The sequence below is a fragment of the Eptatretus burgeri genome, chromosome 6, assembly GCF_056783735.1.
Source record: "Eptatretus burgeri isolate ZD-2024b chromosome 6, Ebu_testis_v1, whole genome shotgun sequence".
Lineage (NCBI taxonomy): Eukaryota > Metazoa > Chordata > Myxini > Myxiniformes > Myxinidae > Eptatretus > Eptatretus burgeri.
This window is the reverse complement of record NC_140966.1, coordinates 86,694,790-86,715,915: the sequence shown is the minus strand read 5'-3', so window position 1 is coordinate 86,715,915 and position 21,126 is coordinate 86,694,790. Positions and strand designations below refer to the sequence as shown.

At 42.2% G+C, this 21,126-nt stretch overlaps 1 protein-coding gene across 1 annotated transcript in view; it reads left to right on the top strand.

The window, feature by feature from the left end:
- Nucleotides 1-21,126, top strand: part of USP24 (ubiquitin specific peptidase 24) — a 213,657-nt gene that overhangs the window by 167,707 nt on the left and 24,824 nt on the right. Inside the window, exons 41-48 of the mRNA XM_085886059.1 lie at nucleotides 1,164-1,308; nucleotides 2,152-2,271; nucleotides 4,397-4,540; nucleotides 4,985-5,083; nucleotides 5,218-5,300; nucleotides 14,680-14,821; nucleotides 17,315-17,434; nucleotides 17,594-17,841. Of these exons, the coding sequence (XP_085742185.1) occupies nucleotides 1,164-1,308; nucleotides 2,152-2,271; nucleotides 4,397-4,540; nucleotides 4,985-5,083; nucleotides 5,218-5,300; nucleotides 14,680-14,821; nucleotides 17,315-17,434; nucleotides 17,594-17,841 (1,101 nt within the window). The remainder of the gene's footprint in view (nucleotides 1-1,163; nucleotides 1,309-2,151; nucleotides 2,272-4,396; nucleotides 4,541-4,984; nucleotides 5,084-5,217; nucleotides 5,301-14,679; nucleotides 14,822-17,314; nucleotides 17,435-17,593; nucleotides 17,842-21,126) is intronic.

Below are 21,126 nucleotides of genomic sequence, written 5' to 3'. Positions count from 1 at the left end.
GGCTCGCCACGGCGGTTTGTTCCGTACGAGTTCCGTCGAGGGTGGAATACCCCGGTAGTTGGATCACGTGGGTATTTAGGTACATTGAAGATTGGCAATCGACCCTACCCCACGTGATCTGCCCATTGGCGTATTTCGGTTCTCGTACAAGGACCCGTCGACTCGGACTTATCCAAGCGGCGATCTATATTCCGGGCGATCGGTCGGGCCAACTCGACTTGCAGCTCCATTCAGAGCGGTCGGTTGGCGGCTGACCCCGGCCCGTCACAATATTGTCTGTCATAAATGGTTGATTCACTTAAACTCTCCTTTATACATGTACAATGTACATACATGGATGCATATGTGTTTACGTTGTCTCCATTAAGGACAAGGATGTATTGAACACAAAGGATAAATTTACACCAATATACAGTAAACCCTTAAACACCGTGGGTTTGACCAATAGTGGCAACCTCTGTATGTGCCGATTTAGTTATCGTGGGATATATTTTCGACCAATCGCAGTTTTTGAGCTGAGCTGTGATGGTTATTTCGTACCATGAGCCTTTCGTGCACCGTCAATGATGGAATGGTACCAAAGTAAAACGACAGACAAAAGTGAAAAGTGATTCTTTTAATTTTATTTTTTTCGCCTGTTTTCAGACCTGTAGAACATTTTATAAATAACATAGACAGATTACAAAGGAAAACAATTTAAGGTATTAAGAGGGGGGAATGGTGGGGGTGAGTGGCTAGGTTTAATCACTTCTGAAGGTTTAATCTGATTCAAAGTGCCAGGAGACTTCATTGTAAACCTGATTTATATTTATTTTACGTGTTAACTTCAATTGTGATGTCTTTATTTTTGGCTGCCACCAACCTTCCTTCATATTTTCTTGATGTCCAAGAACCTAACCCCTTAATGTCATTGGAAATTGGTTTTAACTATCATGGTTTTGAATAATGTGGCATTTTCAAGGAACATAACCCCCACAATATTTCAGGGTTTACTGTATGGGGTTATAATATGTGGTGTCACTGCATCTTTTAAGATGACTGGATCATCATTTCCTCTTTAATTTGCAGCATGGTTTTCAGGTGGTGATCAAATCGATTTCAAAGCTTTCGTTTCTCTAAATGTGTATGTTGCCTTTGTGTCTGCTTATATGCGCGGTGTTCAGATGCTCTGGACCGGTGAGCAGACGTGCTGCATTTGAGGTTCTTCTCGTACTTGCTGATGGCTCACTTCCAAATCTGCAGCTGCTCACCACTCACCTCACCACCTTGCATCACCAACCAGATCCTGGAATCAGTCGGGAATTTGAGGTAGAAAAATGTTTTGATTCATTTATCTATCTTTTAAATTTTTTTGATCAACTGATAAACTTCCTCAATGCAGATTTGTCACACATACACGTTGTCATGGCTCAAGCTGCAAAGCTCTCTTTGTGTGCTTTGTAAAGACGTAAACGGAGGATAAGAACATTAAATATGTACAGGCAGAGGTTTGAATAGGGGAGGACAAAACAATAGGGTAGAGAAAACAAACATCTCACTGTACATACGCAACGCATATCTATTGCACAAATAGTACGTCACGCTTATCTGAACAAATGCTAAAAAAATAACTACGTTCTACTAAACAGTTTTATGAACCCCAAAAGATCATTCATGCAACAATAAAATGGATCTACATTGCACAGTAATGTAACTAAAACGTTTAATTTGTCTTTAATCAAATAACCATGAAGATGTTAAGATTTGAAAATTGTTAAAAGCAAACAGTGGTAAAGCAGGAATACAATGTCGGACTGAGTTTTGTTTTGAAAGATATCTACGAACTTATCATTTCCTCCATTGTTTGAACAACCTGCCGATCAGCACCTCTCAAACAGATTTTTACGAACAGAAATGGGAAATAATGTGTGCTTTTTTGGAGGGGCAGTGAGTGTAGCGAAAGAGTGGAGCTAAATTCATCAAATGGGTTAAAAATCAGACTTGTTCTTTGGTAAATCTTCTCTTTCAGTCATTTCTTCCTTTTCACCATCATGGTTGTCATTGCTACTTTATTAAAACGTAATCGTTTGTTCTCGCTCCTCTTTTATTAACTTTGTAAATGTTGTACCTCCGTTTCTCTGCTCCATTTGTTTTTACTTTTTGTTTTTATAGGTTCTTCCTCCAGTTGATGGCCGCTCGACAGCTGGATTTGTGGGCCTCAGGAATGGTGGAGCAACCTGCTACATGAATGCCATATTCCAGCAGCTGTACATGCAACCTGGACTGCCAGAGGTTCTGCCACTAGCCCAGACTGCTACAAACTCATGCTGCCTCCACATTAGCCTACCGCCTACCTTCTTAAAATTAGAAACTACCAACACTTTGCACACCTCATGCTGCACTGCACAACAACCTTCTCCATATTTATAGAACAAACTTTAATCATCTTAAGATGTGTTCTTTTCTGCTGATATATTAATCAGACAGAAATTTGTTTATTATAATGGGGGCAAAACAAATTGGCTGTAAGTTGAGAGTCCTTGGCTGTACCTGCTGATGACGGTTAAAATATAATAGGCTTGTAATACGTAGGGTTGCATACTCATTTTAGATATAATGTGCTGCATATAAATATAAGAACAAGAAAAAGAGCAATCGGAGATTGTAGACCCTTGCTAGGACTTCTTTTGTGGTGTTTTTGTCGTTTTGTTTAGTGCATTTTGTGTGATGATTGTGTACTGGTGTGTTATGTAATTAATAATAGACATAACTAGAACTGCCACTTTATAACTGCTGGCAGTGATGACCGGGTACCACGACGTCCCGCTTTGATGAAACCCTGCTTTGAACAAACACTTGACACTGACCCATGACGTTTATTATTATTATTCAATTTAATTCAGAATGGGATGAAAATAAATTAAATTCAAAACAAATGGAAGACCAAACACTGCAGATACAATACTGCATTGGAATCATCATCAGAAGGAACCTAAACAAGCAAAAAGAAAAGACGAAGTCGTCCTGGAAAGGATTTGGGTTTCAGCTGCTACTTCTCCACCCTCAAACCCATTCAGGTACGGTCACGTGAGCCTTATTCAAAAAAAAATAAAAAAAGAAATCAGAAAGAGCACCGATTCAAAAAATTGTATGTGTAGTTTCAGAGAAGAAGTTGCAAGTATTTGTAAATGGACGGAAGACACAATCCCATAAGCTCCCTGGAACTAGGTTCCAGATGAGCTAAAGATCAAAAAGATACCAGATTCAAAAAAAAATAGAACAATTCTGGTTGCCAGACCATGCGTCCGATTAGGTTGTAATTTACGACATGTATTCCCCATGACCACTAGATCATAATTGTGCAGTTTCATGTCGATCGATGAAGCGAATCAAGATAATTTTAAAAAGATTTTGTTTCAATCCAATGTGACTGCCAGACCATGTGACCTATCAATTATTCGTGAACACCCTGGTATCCCTCAGGCTTGAGGACCATTTGTGTAATGCTTCCCCTCGATCTGTCCAGCTGTTCTGGAGAAGAAGATTGAAATTTTTTTTGAGATGTGCTTTTTTTGAACAAATCCAATATGGCTGCTAAACCATGTGACCAATGACATCATTGATGAGATTGTTTTGTTCCTCATGGATAGGCGGCCATAGCTGTAAAGTTTCGTCCTGATCTGTTCAGCCGTTTCAGAGAGGAAGATTTTTGATGTTTAAAATTTTTTTTTTCGCTGAACACAGCCATGAAAACGTGAAAAAAATTTAAAACGGAAGGATTCATTCATTTGTTTATTGATTTATTAAATCCTTTATTTATTTGTTGCTTCATTTATTACTTTATCATTTCCTGCTTTCTTTGCTGACAGATGAGCTTGATGCGCGATGTTCATAATACACTCACCACATGACTTTTCATCATGTAAAGATTCTTTTAAATTTTGTTGCTTGAACATGTTTGTACCATTTCCTCGCTTTTGCCTTTATAAACATTTACTCCAAATATGGCTTTAGATTTTTGTTGTTCTGGAAAATTCAGACTGTTTAAAGAGAGAAGGTGGTCATCGAGGCAGAAGGCTAATTCTACTCTCATCCGTTTTAACTAATCGCATCTTGGTGAGCAGCCTTTTTGCCCCAAATCTGTTGTGTACGTGGCATTTCTTGAGGATTAGTTGAAGTTGGCTCTCCTTAATATGATCCCATCTGCCAATCTTCACTTACAAAGGATAACATTTTTGCTTTTTTCTTCAAGTACACACGATTACAAAGACTAGTAATTATTACCCATATTATTCACATAAAAACGACACGTCACATCCCATTCCTCATAATTTTTGTCCATCTGGTTGCTCTGTTTGCTATTTAGAGCAATTGGTGTTATTATTATTAATATTTTTTGTCATTCCTCACCTTCCAGGCCCTGCTTGCGGTTGAAGGAACTAGTGAAGTGGACAGTGACGAAGGTGATGAGGGAAAGCTTGTGCTGGCTGAAGTGCAAAGTATTTTTGCTCACCTCTTGGATAGCCTTCTTCAGTACTATGTGCCGGCTAACTTCTGGAAGGTACCTGAATGACATGCTGACAAGTGGCCATCTACATATTGTGCATGTATATAGGAGAGGTTGGTATAGTATAGACTATAGAGGGTGAGTTAACAAAAAATAAATTAAAATAGGGTAAAGTGGGGCACTTCAGGAGAAAAATGGGGAAATGAGGTTAAGGTGAGAGATTGAGCAAAGTGTGTCAATATAGAAGGAATATGTGCAACCTACACCTCTCATACAAACAGGAGCAAAATTGTAATGGTGTTATTAAAGCTCTTTGCAGTATTGCCATGGAGCAAAATAATGGTGTGATGTAATCTTAGTATAGTTTTACTGTGATGGTTTTTGCCATGAACTTCCAATGTCACCACTTTCTGAGACAATTTCTGCGGTACCCCCTGCCTGCTGGTTCCATTTGTGATCGATGGGTTGATACTTGACATCGATGCTCAATTTTCCCAGGTATTTAAGCTATGGAATCGTCCAATCCACATACGAGAACAACAGGATGCATACGAGTTCTTTACCAGCTTGGTAGATCAGCTGGATGAGCAACTGAAGGTGAGATGGGGAATAAAGGGGTAAATAAAGAAAATGGGCACTGGGGCAGGTTGCCACTGTTAGTGTTGTTCGATTAGTGAACGTACGCTCACTTGCCTGATTGCAACACCACATGTATTTTTTTTTATTTTCAGAAACTCGGAAGAGAGCAGGTGTTCAAGAAAACCTACCAGGGAATTTTCTCAGACCAGAAAGTCTGCAGGAATTGCCCACACAAGTAACAACAACATGTTACAACTAATGTTTTGTTCAAATATACAACACTACAAAGAAGGAATTTGAGCATGATAATAGGTTATTTAGCTCAAACATGCATGTGTAGCATATCATTTTGTACAACTTACTTCACCCAGAAAATGATCACAAAATGCTGTATGACATGTCATCAGAAGAATAATGGTAGAACACAAGAAGTCACTCACAAGGCAAGTCAAATACAAACTAAATGTACAAAGCTATTCCATTGGTGGGTCATGAAGTGGGCGGTGAAGCATTTAAGGAGAGCGAAGGAGGTGGGGGCTATTTCATGAAAGTAATCCCATTATTGTTACGATCCTGAAATTTGAACACACGCTTCTATGTTTGAAACACATTTTGTGTTTCAAACTGAAGTTTAACCTCAAAGATAAACATCAGCCAAGATCTTAACAGCTCTGATTGCAAAGATTTGTGAGCTATGCCGGGTGGTTACACCTATCATGGTGGGTGGTTACACATACTCTTGGTCTGGTGGTCACTATGATGGTTACCATGCTCAAGGAATTGCTGTAGCTGTGTCCAACAAGCTGACTCCAATGATAATTGAGGTAACACCAGTCAACGAGCGTATGATGAGATGAAGGATTCGTCACTCCTTGGATGTCGTTTTCCTGGACTCTGCATATGCTCCGACTGAGGTGAGTGATCACACCGTGAAGGACGCATTCAATGCTATGCTCGAGTCTGTGGTTGATCAGTGCCCCAGGTGAGATACTCTTCTAGTCTTGGGGGATTTCAATGCATTGACTGGAACTGATAGGGATGGTTATGAGACGTGTGTTGGTCCCCATGGATCTGGAACTGTGAACCAGAATAGCACTAAGTTCCTTGACTTTGCAAGAAGTCATGGACTTAGGGTGGCTGGTTCATGGTTTCAGCACTCACAGGCTCATCGCTGGACTTGGTATTCCATTGCTGGCGGTGTGGCAAAGGAGATTGACCATGAGCTCGTTGATGGTCGCTGGAGGATAATCCAGAACTGCAGGGTCTACCCGAGTGCTCATTTCCTCAATACTGACCACAGCCTTGTTGTAGCAACTCTGAAGTTGCAGCTTAAATCCAGGAGAATGTCACAATCCTAGCCTCGACTGGATGTTGGCAAGCTCAAGGATGAGAGGGTAGCTGAGGAGTTTGCGAACAGGCTGAGTGGAGATTTGGGGGGTCTGGGTGCTTTGGGGGATCCTGAAGAGTTGTGGAGTGCATTCAAGACCACCATCCTTGAAGTTGCCGAAAAATGTCCTGGAACTGAACTCACTGCAGGGCGAAGAAGAATTTTGTCTCTCAAGGGACACTGGATGCCATTGACCAGAGTCACAGGGCTGGGTTGAATCTCAGAGCTGAGCTGTTCAGGGAGCTGAGGCGTAATACTGTACGTGCGCTAAGGGTGGACAATGAGGCCTATGCACAAGGAATCTGTGAGGGGGTAGAGCATCACCTGTGGTCAAGTGATTCTCGTTCAGCTTACAGGGGAATTCGTGCATTGCGTTCATCCAAGCCCATCCCTTGGTGTACTGCAATTAGAGCAGAATGTGGTGTGCTCTTGACAGAGGAGTCTGTCGTGAAGGCCCACTGGGCCGGTTACAATGAGCGGCTGTACCAGGCTGATCCACCAGCTGTCGAGTTGGATGTCAGAGGTGTTAGTACTCTGATTGCTGACCCTCCAATCAACTGTGGTCCACCATCGTTCGTGGAAACACAGACTGCGGTGAACCGGTTGAAATGAGGTAAAGCTCCTGGGTTTTTCGGCATCCATGCTGAACTTCTCACGACTGTTTGAAATGCTGTACTCATGTCGTTGCACGCAGTTCTGTGCTCTGTCTGAAACACAGGCATCATCCCAATTGACTGGGAGGGGGATGTTGTCCCTGTCTGGAAAGGGAAGGGTGATCGCCAAGATTGCAACAACTACCGATGGGAGACGCTGCTCTTAGTGCTGGGCAACGTCTTTGCTCGGATAATTGGTAATAGGGTTCGCCACCATCTGCTTGAGCACCAGCGTCCAGAGCAGTCAGGCTTTACACCAAAGAGGCCAATGATTGACCGTATCCTTGCTCTTCAGGCCCTCACCGAACGCAGACGAGAGTGTCGGCAAGGGCTCCTTGCAGCCTATGTTGATCTCTGGAAAGCGTTTTGATTCAGTGAATCGGGATACCCTCTGGAGGATTCTTGGTCTTCCTGGGGTGCCACCAAAACTGATCAACCTGATGTCTGAACTCTACTCTGGTACTGAGAGTACTGTGAGATGTGGTGATATCATCTCTGACTTATTTCCAGTTGTTACGGGAGTTTGTCAGGGGTGTGTCCTGGCCCCCACACATTTCAGCACTTGTATGGACTGGATTCTGGGGATGATGTCGAAGAGATCAGGCTTTGGTGCAGCGTTTGGGAATGTCAAGATCTCTGACCTTGATTTCACAGATGATGCAGTCATCTTTGTGGAGACTCTGGATCGCCATTTGGGGGCCGTCGAGGTGCTGAATGAGGAGTCGGAGCCGCTGGGATTACGGGTTTCCTGGGTCAAAACTAAGATCCAGGCTTTCAATGACATCTTGGATGCTGCTGTGCTATCTGTACCTGTTTGTGGTTGAGGATGTTGAGGTCACGGAGAGTCACTTACCTTGGCAGTGATATTCATGTCTCTTCTGGCTGTGAGCCAGAGGTCAACAGACATCTGGGTCAGGCCTGGGGAGTCATGGATTCACTGGATTATGGGGTGTGGCTCTGTCGGTACCTGTGCGGGAGGACGAAAGTCCAAGTCTTTAGGTCCTTCGTACTTCCAGTCTTGCTCTACGGATGTGAGACTTGGACTCTGACTAGGGATCTGAGACGGACACTTAATTCCTTTGGTATCAGGTCTCTTCGGAGAATCCTTGGCTATCACTGGTCGGACTTTGTGTCCAACGAGCGGTTGCTGAGAGAGACTCAGATGAGATTTGTTACCTGCATAGTCCGTGAACGTCGGCTGCGGTTGTATGGATATGTGGCTCGTTTTCCTGACGCTGATCCTGCTCACCTCATCAGATTCTCTCTGCGAGGGAGCCTCGTGAGTCGAGGAGGCCAATGGGTCGACCACATGCCTTGTGGTTGCAGTAGGTTGATCAGCATCTCAAGGAGATAGGGATGGGTTAGGCATCTGCCTGGGAGATGGCCAAACGGAGGCCACTGGAGTACCGGCGGAAAATGGACGCAGCGACGTGCTGCTCCGGCGCATGCTACCATACCTGACATGACTTGTAAAACTCAGTGTTGTTGCAAATAGTCATCTTGCGTCATGCTTCATTGCAAGTGCAAATCTCACTGTTAGCCTCAAAGATAGAATTTCCCTTCTGGTGATATTCTCAGGTGTTTGCTCAATTCTGGTTGGTACTTCAAAAACGTGCGGTGTCCAGAATAGTACCCTGGCAATTTGCATCGTTATTAATTACCTTCATTGAGAGGGGGAAGGCGGGGGGGGGTGGGAGGGGGAAGACAAAAGAGAAAAATGAGAGTTAGTAAAGGGGGGGGGGAACTCGGAAGGAATGGAGGGGGAGTTAGCAAAGACAATGTTATGTTATGCACGAACGAAGAGAGAGAAAGAGTCGAGACAGAGACAGAGACATATATATGTATATATATGTGTGTGTGTGTATATATTTATTTATGTATATATATATATATGTAATATATATATGTATACCAGTGTACTGGGCCGGTGTATACCCCGGTTAAAATAGGTGTACCATATCCCTGTGTCGTAAGAGGCGACCAGGGTTGCGTCAGGAAGGGCATCCGGCGTAAAACATGTACCAAATCACTGTGCGGATCATACGGATGATCCGCTGTGGCGACCCCTAAAGGGAGCAGCCGAAAGAAGAAGAAGTAGATATATATATATATATATATATATATATGTATATATATATGTATATACACACATATACGTGTGTGTGTGTGTGTGTGTGTGTGTGTGTGTGTGTGTGTGTGTGTGTGTGTGTGTGTGTGTGTGTGTGTGTGTGTGTGTGTGTGTGTGTGTGTGTGTGTGTGTGTGTGTGGAGTCGTCACTGTTCGGAAGATGGTACAACACACATATGAACAAGAGGTGGGAACGGAGAGCCAGAGCTGCACCTGTGTGTTGGGAAGTGTAATGCCAGTACAAAAGCAGTGGGAAATCGAGTTCTTCACATAAAGTGCAATTCCACCACCAGGGTGTGGTTCAGGCTTGTCAAATTGGAGGAGATGGTAACCTCAGGTCACCCCCCATCCATATTCATGAACTCTTCGACCCCATATGACCCAATTCCCAAGCAATTCCCTTTTTTCAGGTTATGGTGATTTTTCTTCCTCTCCCTCACCTCCCTTTGTTTGTTACCTCCACCACTGAAGGTGGATGGAGGTTATGTTTTCACCCCTGTTTTTTCTGTCTGTTTGTGAATTGGATATCTAAAAAAGTTGTGGATGGTTTTGGACGAAATTTGGTGGAGAGCTTGGGTAGGTGGCACCAATTATATGATTAGATTTTGGTGAAGATCCGATCTGTATCTGTATCCAAGAATTTCAAAAGTGATTTTGCATCATTAAGAAATTGGGCCAAAAAACGACGTCGCAACATTTCTGAAAAAGTTTTGACGGAGTCGGACGAACCTCGGTGGGCAGGTTGGGTATGTAACCACGAAGAATTGATTCGATTTTGGTAAAGATTCAAATCCAGATCTCGATCCAATAATTTTTTGAAGTGATTCTTCACCATCGAGTGATTGGGCCAAAATGATATATAGTACAATATCTCAAAAAGTTAGGGACGGATTTGGACGAAACTTGGTGGATGAGTTGCTTAGGTGACAAGAACCAGCTGATTAAATTTTAGTTCAGGACCGAATCCAGATCTGGCCTATCAGTGGGATACAAAACAACTAATCAGCCTGGTGGAGGTATGCGCTCTATCGAGTGCCCTTCTAGTTCGTTGTGGGTTGGTTTGTTCCTTTTTTTTTCATCCCCACTTTCCTTTTCCTCTTCTTGCTGTGTTTCCTTCAGTATGTGTAGAGCTTGTTCACCCCCAAATGCCCTTCTCCCCTTCCCCTTGATCTCACTCTCACTCTCACTTCTACTTTACTGTTCGTGTTTTCACCTTTCTATTATGTTCCCTTCTATTCTGCTATACTCTTCCACGAGTTTTGATCGTTTATACCAAAAAAAATTGTTTATTATATCCACGAGCCTTGATCGTTCAGCCGTTTAGGAGTGAACAAACGACAAGCAGACACAGACAAACACACAGGCACATGGACAGACAGAGACACAGACAGACAGACTCAGACAGTTTGAGCCTTGGGAAGTAACTACGGAAATCTATCTATCCAGGTTTTTATTGACATCTTTGTTCTTCGTTCCTTTCTCCTTCACATCTGCATTCAGTCTTTCTACTTCTTTCTTCTTTTTCACATTTCTCTTTATTCATGCTAATTCTTGCTTTTTCTTTCTTTTTCTTCATTTACCTCTTAATCGCTCTCTTTCTTTATGTATCTGGGTTTGAGGGTAGAGGCGTAATTGCGGAAACCCAAATTCTGTCCAGGTTCCTCCTGATGTCTGCATAGTGGTCAACCCAAACCTGCTTGAAGGAACGAGAGAATTTTGTAACTGGAGTCCAGGTGTTGCAGACCCCGGTCAGGTTCATTGCAATGACTTGGAGGGGGGCTGAGCCCTCTGCCCAAAACAAATCCGGTAAAATAGAACCTAAATGGAGAGCTCTTGTGGCTATAAATCTTATTATTGTAGCAAAGGAGAAGGAAGAAGAATTATTTACAATTAGACTAAACTCAAACTAATAATGGTCTCTCAGTATTCCAAACTTGCATTCAGATATGTACTTCAAGACTTATTACCTTCGCCACCAAAGGTGAAGGAGGTTATGTTTTCACCCCTTTCTGTCTGTTTCTTTGTTTGTGTGCAGGATATCTCAAAAAGTTGTGTACGGATCTGGATGAAATTTTGTGGACATGTTCGGTGTGTGACAAGGAAGAATTGATTCAATATTGGTGAAGATCTGGATCCAGATCCGGATCCGGCTACTAGAATTTTTAAAGTGATTTTTCACCGTTGAGAGATAGGGCTAAACCAATATTTTGCAGGATATCTCAAAAATTTGTAGACGGATTTGGATGAAACTTGGTGGACACGGTTGTGTGGCAAGGACGAAATGATTCGCCGGATCTGGCTTCAATCATTTTTTCGGTGATTGTTCACCATTGAGAGATCGGGCCAAAAACGATATATAGGATGACATCTCAAAAAGTTGTGGACGAATTCACATGAAACTTGGTGTACAGGAAGGGTGTGTGTCAAGAACGAATTGATTCGATTTTAGTGAAGATCCAAATCTGGATCTGAAAATTAAATAATTCTCCCATCCAAAGTGATTTTTCACGATTGAGGGATGGGGCCAAAAACGATATATAGCACGATATCTCAAAAATGTAATTGGCCCGATATGTCCTTGTGGATCAGGCATTACGTGGCAGAGGTATGCACTCCACCGAGTGTCCTAGTTTTGATAGTGAAATGAAGTGTTTCCAGTCGAGAATCAAAAACAATAAGAATCCACATTTACAATGGTCATTCATGTTCAAGAAGATTCAGTTTTTCAGTCATCATGATTCTGAATAATATCACTGAAAGATAGTCAGTCACTTTTTGTGGACTTTGTTGTATTCCTTTGTGGCACTCTTTGCTTTGGTCAACGGTTCCTTAGAGGATACCCATTTGTAACAAGAACTCGCTGACTCTGGGTTAGCCATTTTTAGGTCATCTCTACCGAGATGACCTAATAAAGCCGGACCAAATGTCCGTCCGTCCGTCTGTCAACAATTTTTCTTTCCGATCTTGATGAAACTTAGTATGTGGGTAGAGGTCGATGAGTTGCACAACGATATAACTTTTGTCCGGGTTCAAGGTCAGAGTCAAGGTCACGGGGTCACTTAAGTTGTAAAAATCGCCATTTTCAAAACCTATCTTGTCTGCCATTCTACAAGATATTCGGCAACTGTTTATTGATTATGATAGTGAAAAATATTATCTTGTATCTAACTGGACAGATTTTTGAATTTCCGTCCCGTTTGGCCGCCACGTAACCTGGAAGATAGTCAAAAACACCTCCCGGTACAAAGAAAACTTTTTACTTCCGATCTTGATGAAATTTGGTATGTCGGTAGAGGTCGATGAGTGATACCCAACGACATATTTTTCCCGGATTTGAGGTCGGGGTCAAGGTCACGAGGTCACGAAAGTTGTGAAAGTCACCATTTTCAAAACCTATCTAGTCTGTCATTTTAGGAGATATCTGGCAACGGTTCATCGATTATGATAGTAAAAAACATTATAGAGATGACCGTCACCCCCACACGGGGGTAATTTTTATGGTCAGCAATGAGGTAAGGGTACCATCCAAGGACAGACAATTTCTGAAGTCAGCTTTGTTTTTTCCTGACCAAGCTGAACACTCTTTCTTCCCCAGCATTTGATGGGGGATAACAAGAACCAGTTTTGCCACTTGCACAAGTTTTGCAAATCTTGGTTTGCCACCAGCAAGCTTGCAGGTTGCAAGACGTCCCCAAATCTTGTCCACCCCGTGTGTAACATTTCCATCATCCAGCCTAATAACTGCATCATTCCATTCCATACCTCCCGGGGAATATTCGTCTCATCCAAGAGCTGGTATTTCATGAACTGCTATTGTTGTAGATCCACTTTATGGGTAGACTGGTCGGTAGGAGGTGGGAATATCGCTTCACAACAAATGGACATCCTCAAATGTAGATTACTCTCTGGTCACAAAACTGACAAACCTTGCAGTTTCAGCATGTCGTGATTATCATTCCATGGAAGCTTTTTAATTGCTTCTGTGACAACTTTCTCATACCTTTGTAGAAGGTTTTCTGCTGCTGTGGAGATATGTTGTGCATTTTCCACAGAAATTTTCACTTGACCCCAATTTCCGTGACCTTTTGACCTCAAGTGACCTCATTATTGGCCCAATCTCCATAAAGGTAATATCACATGGAAGAGTCTTCTAAGGCAAACAGTTTAAGGGTTAATTTGTCTATCTCGGGTGAACGGGCGTGACATAATAACCATTTAAGTTTCTCAACAGGAAATGGTTTCAGCTGTGGCCAAAAAGTGATCAGATTGAAAGTCGACCGGTTTCCATTCTGTGCTGTTTTCATTTTATTGCAACAAATTCCACTTTATTCATATGATTGTGTTCCTTGGCACCTATGGTGATGGGATAGACCTTCAGAGAGGGTAAAGTATGGATGTGGCATGTTCTGTGGGGCATGTTTCAGAGATAGGTCAGATTTTCACTTGACCCAAATTTTCGTGACCTTTTGACCTCCAGTGACCTGATTCTTGAACCAATGAACCTAATTTGCATATCTTATGAAAGGGTCTCAAGGCCGACATTTTGAGGGGTAGTTTGTGTTTCTAGGGTGTAAGACTGCAAAGTAACAGTCGTTTTCATTTCCACTACCCCCAATAATTGGCCCGACAATTTCCGTCGGAACCCCCAAAAGAGGCACCATTTTCGCACTTATTGCCGGGTTATGGAAATGGTAACCAAGTTTTTCTGTTAAGGGAAGTGGTCAACTTCAAAATTCCAGTGAGTAACTTGGGGTACATTTTTTGCACACGAGGACCCCCCTAGCTGATCCATTATATGGTCTTAAATTCCTGCCAGGCAGAGTGTGTGTGTGTTTTGTCTTCGAACAAGTTTCAAGATTCGTCATACATGTTCTACAATGTTATGCATGACATACTCAACTTTCGTTGTATTTCGTGTGACATTGTGCAATGAACAAGCTAAATACAATGAAATTGCCTGTTGATGTCATTATGGCCTTTGTTCTGCTTACGAAGACCCATTTGCCAAATACTATCTGAAATTTCTTCTCCGACAGTGGGACGTTTTGTATTTAAATTGGCAACATTTCTGCTTTTACTTCTCCACATGCTCTGCTTTTCCTTTGCTTCCTTTGATTTCTCTCCGACTATTTATTTCCCGACGACATTTCTCTCTGACTATTTATTTCCCCAGAAAATACTCACCACTTCAGAATACCGATGCATTTCACTTCAATGTGCACCACTTATCACAGCATTGTCCTCTGATGCAGTGCAGATGTCTTGCCGAAACATTGGCTGCTCCGTCATTTTTTTTTTCACAAGACATATGTTTCATGTCAGAATATAGTGAGCCTTCGATTGTATAACAAAATCTCAGACTGCACATACATGTCACAGCATAGTAGAGAGCTTAACAGTTTGCTCTGCATTGATTTCAGGTTGCTGAGTGCTGCTTTTTACTGCAGGTTTGAGAGAGAAGAGTCCTTCCTTGCCCTGGATCTCGGTGTTACAGCATGCCCCAGCCTGGAGGCCTGTTTGGAGCAGTTTGTCCGAGCCGAGGCACTGGAGGGGGAGAATGCTTATTATTGTGAAATTTGCAAGGAAAAGGTAGTTGTTACCTTTTGTCATAGGTGTGAAATAGATTATTTATATCTTTAGTACACGCTCGGCACAAGTGTGGTTTTCGTGTCAAAAAATGATAAAGCACGTGTAGAAGTTTGTTTTGGAGATGATAATTGTGACTGCTTTCCACTGTAATGTCTGCAAGCTTCCCCACTGTTCCCCTTCATTGAAGTCTTTCAATAGTTTCCTTCGTAAATATGTCTATTTGTTTTCTTCAAAGTGAACTGAAATAACCAGCTCCCCAAGCCCAGCAAATCCCTCCTCCCCCGAGGATGGCAAGAGTACGCCTTGCAACCGTGCATGTAAGAACCACTAAGACCGCCTGAAACCACTCACAACTGTGTGTGTGTGGCTTGAGAGGCGTGGCAGAGAACCAATTGGTGCACGGTCGTGAGGTAAGAATAGCCGGGGTTTAGGGTCAGTTCACGCAGTTAAGAAGGGGCAATGATTTAGTTCGGAGAGTTCAGAGGAGAGGGGCTCGGGAGATGTTGGGATGAGAAGTTGAGGGGAGAGGAAGTCGAGGGAGTTGTCACTGAGCAGCTCATGGAATAGGACCGGGATAGAGGCGGGGTCCAGCAGTGCTGAACAAACGCACGCACCCCAAGAGGCTGCGAAGCTGGACAGTTCGTCAAACTGTCTTCTTTCACCAGAGCTACACCATCTTAGCTTTTCCCTCTTGAACCACAGCACCGACTCCACTCATCGCGTAGAGATGAGGTTTTCTTCTGTTTCTTGTGATCTATCCCTGTCTGAATCTTTGTTGTGTGAATGAAATAAGATAACTCGTTAAGCCGTCAAGGTTTGTTGGCATGTGAGTTATCGAGTTAGAGTGAATAATTATTTTGATAAGTGCCTCTCCTCATTTTCCCCATTCCCTTTTGCTTTTGATGATTTATTATCTGTTAGCATTAGGGTTAGCTGTTAGCTGTTAGGGTTGGGGTGTGTGTGTGTGTGTGTGTGTGTGTGTGTGTGTGTGTGTGTGTGTGTGTGTGTGTGTGTGTGTGTGTGTGTGTGTGTGTGTGTGTGTGTACGTACGTACGCACACACATATATTATAGATATATATATATATTATATATATATATATATATATATATATATATATATATGTACTATATACATATAGATATATATATATTTTTTTACACATCTATAAAATGATCTGTTTGTCCGTTCGGGGAGGAGCTTTCCAGTTCAGGGCGGGACTTCAAAATCGCATCGCCACCATTTTGTTTGCTCCATTTAGCCTATTTTGTAAGGCTTGCACTTTCTTACACTCTCACGGCTTAATATTAACTCTAATTCAATATCGGGTTTCATTTTTCTCGGTCGCTAACATGGTTTAAGACTTGGTTGCAAAAAAACCGGGAAGAAAATTCGCGTTTTTCGACAAAAATGCTCAAATCTCAACTCTAATTCACCATCTGATTGCATCGTTTGTTGTCATTAAGATGATTCAAGTTGTAGGAAAAGATGAAAAAACTGCTCGAATATTGGCGTTATCGTGAAGAATGCATTCAAATAGCCGTTTTGAATGTAACTGCTTCGAGGCCATGTGAGGACGGCGAGTTATCATTCAGTTACTTTTTATCATAATTACCTTTTAAAGAAACAAAGGTACATTTTGATTACAACTTGTGTGAAGAAAACAAAGTAATGCATGTTTCGTTTGGAGCGATCACAGCAGCAATCTATTATACAGTGAGTGAGTCAGTGAATCAGTGGTTAGAAAGAGCTTTATTTGTTGGATTTTTTTTTTTAAAAGAAGAAGGCGCTTCCAACCAAAAGTAAAAAAAAAAACTAGATCAAATCTGCTAATTTGAGCAAGAAACCGACATCAGACCCAGTCTCAGGCAACGTTTCGCTGGCTTCGCAGCCGGCTTCATCAGACACAATAGACTGCTTTTACTATTGTGTCTGATGATTTTTTTTTTTACTATTGTATGATTATTTGTTTGATTATGATTATTTGTATTTAGTATTGTATTTTACTATTACACAATAGACACAATAGACTTGTGCCCAATGAAGCCGGCTGCGAAGCCGGCAAAACGTTGCCTGAGACCGGGTCTGCTCTCGCTTATTTGCTCAAATTAGTGGAGTCAATGTAGTTTTTTTTCTTTTGGTTGGAAGGGCCGCCTTCTTTAAAAATATGTAATCCCAACTGCCCCAATCGTGTGTGTGTGTGTGTGTGTGTGTGTGTGTGTGTGTGTGTGTGTGTGTGTGTGTGTGTGTGTGTGTGTGTGTGTGTGTGTGTGTGTGTGTGTATTTTGAACACAAATGGTTTGAGGTTCCTCCCAGATTTCCAGTTGTGCTGCAAAATGTGCTGAATTTTCCAGCAATGTAAAATGGCGCGTGAACTCGTGTACACCCTTTCAGTTGTGCTCCTTTTATGCTGACAATTTTGCATCCCTGATTTCCCCCCATTGCGAATATATTACACAAACACATCAAAACGTTATCTGCTACAACCCCCAGCGCCCTGCTATGAAAAGGATGAGGTTGAAGGTCTTGCCCCCTGTTCTGGTGGTTCATCTCATGCGATTTGGTTTTGATTGGGAAAGTGGACGCCCGCTTAAGTACGATGAGCAGATTCGGGTATGTGCACTTTTCTTGCTTAATTTAATCGCCAGATTAACCAAGCTGAGTGCTTGAATTTGCCATTCACATTGGCAGCCATTTTTACTGTTGATCACAATTTTATGTTGACCTGTCAGTTGTAGATCTCCTTCAGTGCAATTTTCCTGTGATCCACAGTTTCCTTTTGAACTCGACATGGCACCATACACAGTAGAGGGACTTGCACCGCCAGGGAGCAATGGTACTGCAGATGGTTCTATCGGAGATACCCACATAATTACCAGCGACACCAATGGCAGTGCCATTGATGATGACTGCGGAGAGACGAATGAGGGTGGTGTTGTGATGTTTGACCTTGTTGGAGTAGTCGTGCACAGTGGTCAAGCACACGCAGGCCACTACTACTCTTTCATCAAGGATCGTAGGTGAGATTCACCATGTACTGCACCCCGTGCATCGATTTCACTTTATTTGTCCTGTTGGGCTTTCTCTATTGTTTGTATACAGTGATACACTGCATGAACTTCAGAAAGCAACATGTTGGATACCTCCTCTTTGCAGCATAGCAACAATCTATTTGTGTGTTAATAATGGGGGAGGGTGAAAATAGAGAAAATTGAAATTGAGACAAAGGTGGGAAGGTGGTAGGATAGGAAATATAACAGAGGAAAGGGTGAGTGTGGAAGCAAAGAAGAAAGTAGAGGAAAATGTTTGGGTAATATGAGGGAAGTGAAATTGTGGGTGGCCATAAGAATAGCAAATTAAGGACTGTTTTGATTAGTATATTTCTGTGCAATTGAAAGACTTCCCCTGTTTTTGCTGTCTTGTATGTCTCTTTTTGCTGTTTTTGTCTTGTTGTATACTGTCTTAAGTGGATCAGGGCATAACAGGTCAAAAGGATCAGTGGGTTTTGGGGGGAGGGGGGGATTTGAAGGACAAGATGGAGAGGGACTTGGACAAACAATGGGTGTGGGGAGGAATGGGGCAAGAAATAATGCACAGGGTGGACAAGATGGATAAAGGAGGACACACGGAGGGGAACACTGGAAATTTGGAAGGGAAAGGGCTTGGGGTGGGGTTAACGGGGGTTGAAAACATCATGTTTTTTATTGGGTAAGATTCGAGATGGTGGTGAACAGCTGTCTTGAAAAGCTGGAGGAAGGAATGAGATAGAGAAGAATGTGGAAGTTGGTTCCACAGTTGTGAACAAGGACAAATGTGTCCACGAGCAGCGTCCGAAAGGTTTTGTCGGCTAAAAAAACCAAAAAAAACCATTTTTTAAAATTAAAAACAACAACTTTCGATATTTCGTCACGTGCCTTGATTAAGCCAATGGCGAAACGCGTCATAATGTATTTACGTATTTACGATATATCGTGTATTTACGAAATAAATAATGTATTTACGAAATTACAATACGATAAATGGAATAATCTTTAAATAGTAACGTGAACTTTTCGAAACTTTAAAGCAAATGTCCGAATATATTTAAAAGTTCATGATAGACGCTCTCAAAAGGCACCGTCTATGTGAGGATGTGTTCATGTGCTCAGTATTTAAGGAGATCCGGATCTTGTATATACAAGAGCCGAGTCCTAGATATTAAGGTTTTGTCTTCACAAGACGAAGAAGAACAAGAAGAAGAAGAAGAAGAAGAAGAAGAAGAAGAAGAACAACAACAACAACGACGAGCTCTCTATGAGCAGCGTTCGCTACGCGAGACGCTGCAAAAAAGGAGGGATGAATGAATGGACGTGAGCAGTGATCCTGGATTTTGGTAATCTCAGCAAAAGGGGATTGATGGTGGACCATGTGCACCCTTCAGAAACCTTGGGTTGGGGGTGGGTAAAGCACAGAAAGAGCAGAGGGTGCAAGACCAAAAAGAAGGCGGTAGAAGACAGAAAGGCCACTGTCCTGTCTGCTATGAGAAAGTGATAGGCTCATGGACTACGCTTCAGCATGGAAGATTCCAATAATCTTAAAGGCCTTGGTTTCCACGGCATCAAGCTGAGCAAGGTGTGGGGTAGGGGAGAGCAGTACTCCTAGTGTATGTCATTGTGTAATTTGGTCAACTTTTCATATAGAATCTGGAAACTTGTAATTTTTCACTTCCTATGTTTGCAGTGAACACAAAAACAGCTGTTTCCAATTTTTTATTCATAAGCAGTCACCAAAATCCAAAATTTGAGAAATCGCCATATTTTACCCATTATAGCACATTCAGAGATAATAAATAATATCTGTTCAGCTAAATTTAACCCAGTTAGGCATTATTTACGAACCCCCCCAAAAGATGACAGCCAAATATGCACAAAAAGTACGTTCTATAGTACTGAGAACATGCAATTTGAATGGATGTGCAAATACAAAACACAAAGATGCTTAGGCATATATAATTATTTAGTCATTCAAGTCCTCATTTTCCTCGTCATTGCTTGAATTCTCATCAGTTGCGACATTGTTGCATGTGTCCTCAGCTCCTTCACACTTGCAGAGCTCTGTGCAGGATAGTATAGATTATGTGCCTTACAAGAGCACCGTCCACTGCACTTACTGGCGACACAGGAACACTTCACAAGTTCCACCACAGCCTCCTGTGCTGCTGGAACTTTTGAGACAACTGGGACATAGTGGCCGTCCTCCAGTTGTCTCCATCCCAGAGTAACAGGATCCAGTAGAATTGGTACAGCTACTAAGTCTTGCAACCATATGTTGGCTTGTAGGTGTGCGTGCAATATATGCTCAGTGATACATCCTTGAGTCGGAAGTAGCTTCTCCACACCTTTGACGATTTGATTTATGTGCTTGTAGTATTTGTTGAGAGATGACCATGTGTTCAAATCTGATGATGACTGATTCAAATCATGTGTTCGGGCTTCAGTTTTTACTGTGTACATGCCCTTCAAGATCCATATAATCATGCTATGTAGTTCATGTGGAACTACATCTTCTGCTGAGTTTTCCAGCGTTCCATTTGAAAACCAATGGGTCCTTTTTGACCTGCTCAATCGATTTACGTAGCACCATGGAAGCTTCTAAGATCTTCTTCATGTTATCATGTGGGTCAGGTCTGTGTACTGCTTCTCCGACTGCTGCGTTTTGTTTGGCTTTGGAATATATCAGCGTAGGCTTATTTGGCAATAGTGTGAACTGAACGAGCTTGACATTCTTCTCAATTTTCTGTCGCAACCATCTCTGTGCTGTTTGGGCATTTGAAAATCTTGACCAATATTCAATATCGTGTTGTTTCATCTTCGATACATAGTCCTTTTCTGCTTCATCGATGGGTATGATTTCACCTTGTTCGATACGCTCCTGCATTTCAGCAAAGAACTCGATTTCAGCTGGTATACAGTTTACAGTTGTTTCACTATCATCGGTATTGCCACCGGTAGGGGTATTTGAGGAGGGTAGACTGTCTCCAGCACACTCAAGCTCACGCTTTAGAAGTTGCCACTGTTCAGTTATACACTGCTTGTGATATACAATGTCTTGTGACAGTGCATCATTGTCAGATATGACATTAGCATAGTTCACGTTCCACTCTGGGTTGTTGGAGCGTTGCACTATATCATGTATCAGAGTTCCAATATTTCCTGACCGGCATTCGTGCAAAACATCTTGAACTTTGCCTTGGCAGAAAAAGCACTTACTTTTATCGTAGTTCATGGATTTTGAACGAGTGTGCCTTCTTGATACTGACAGTTCTT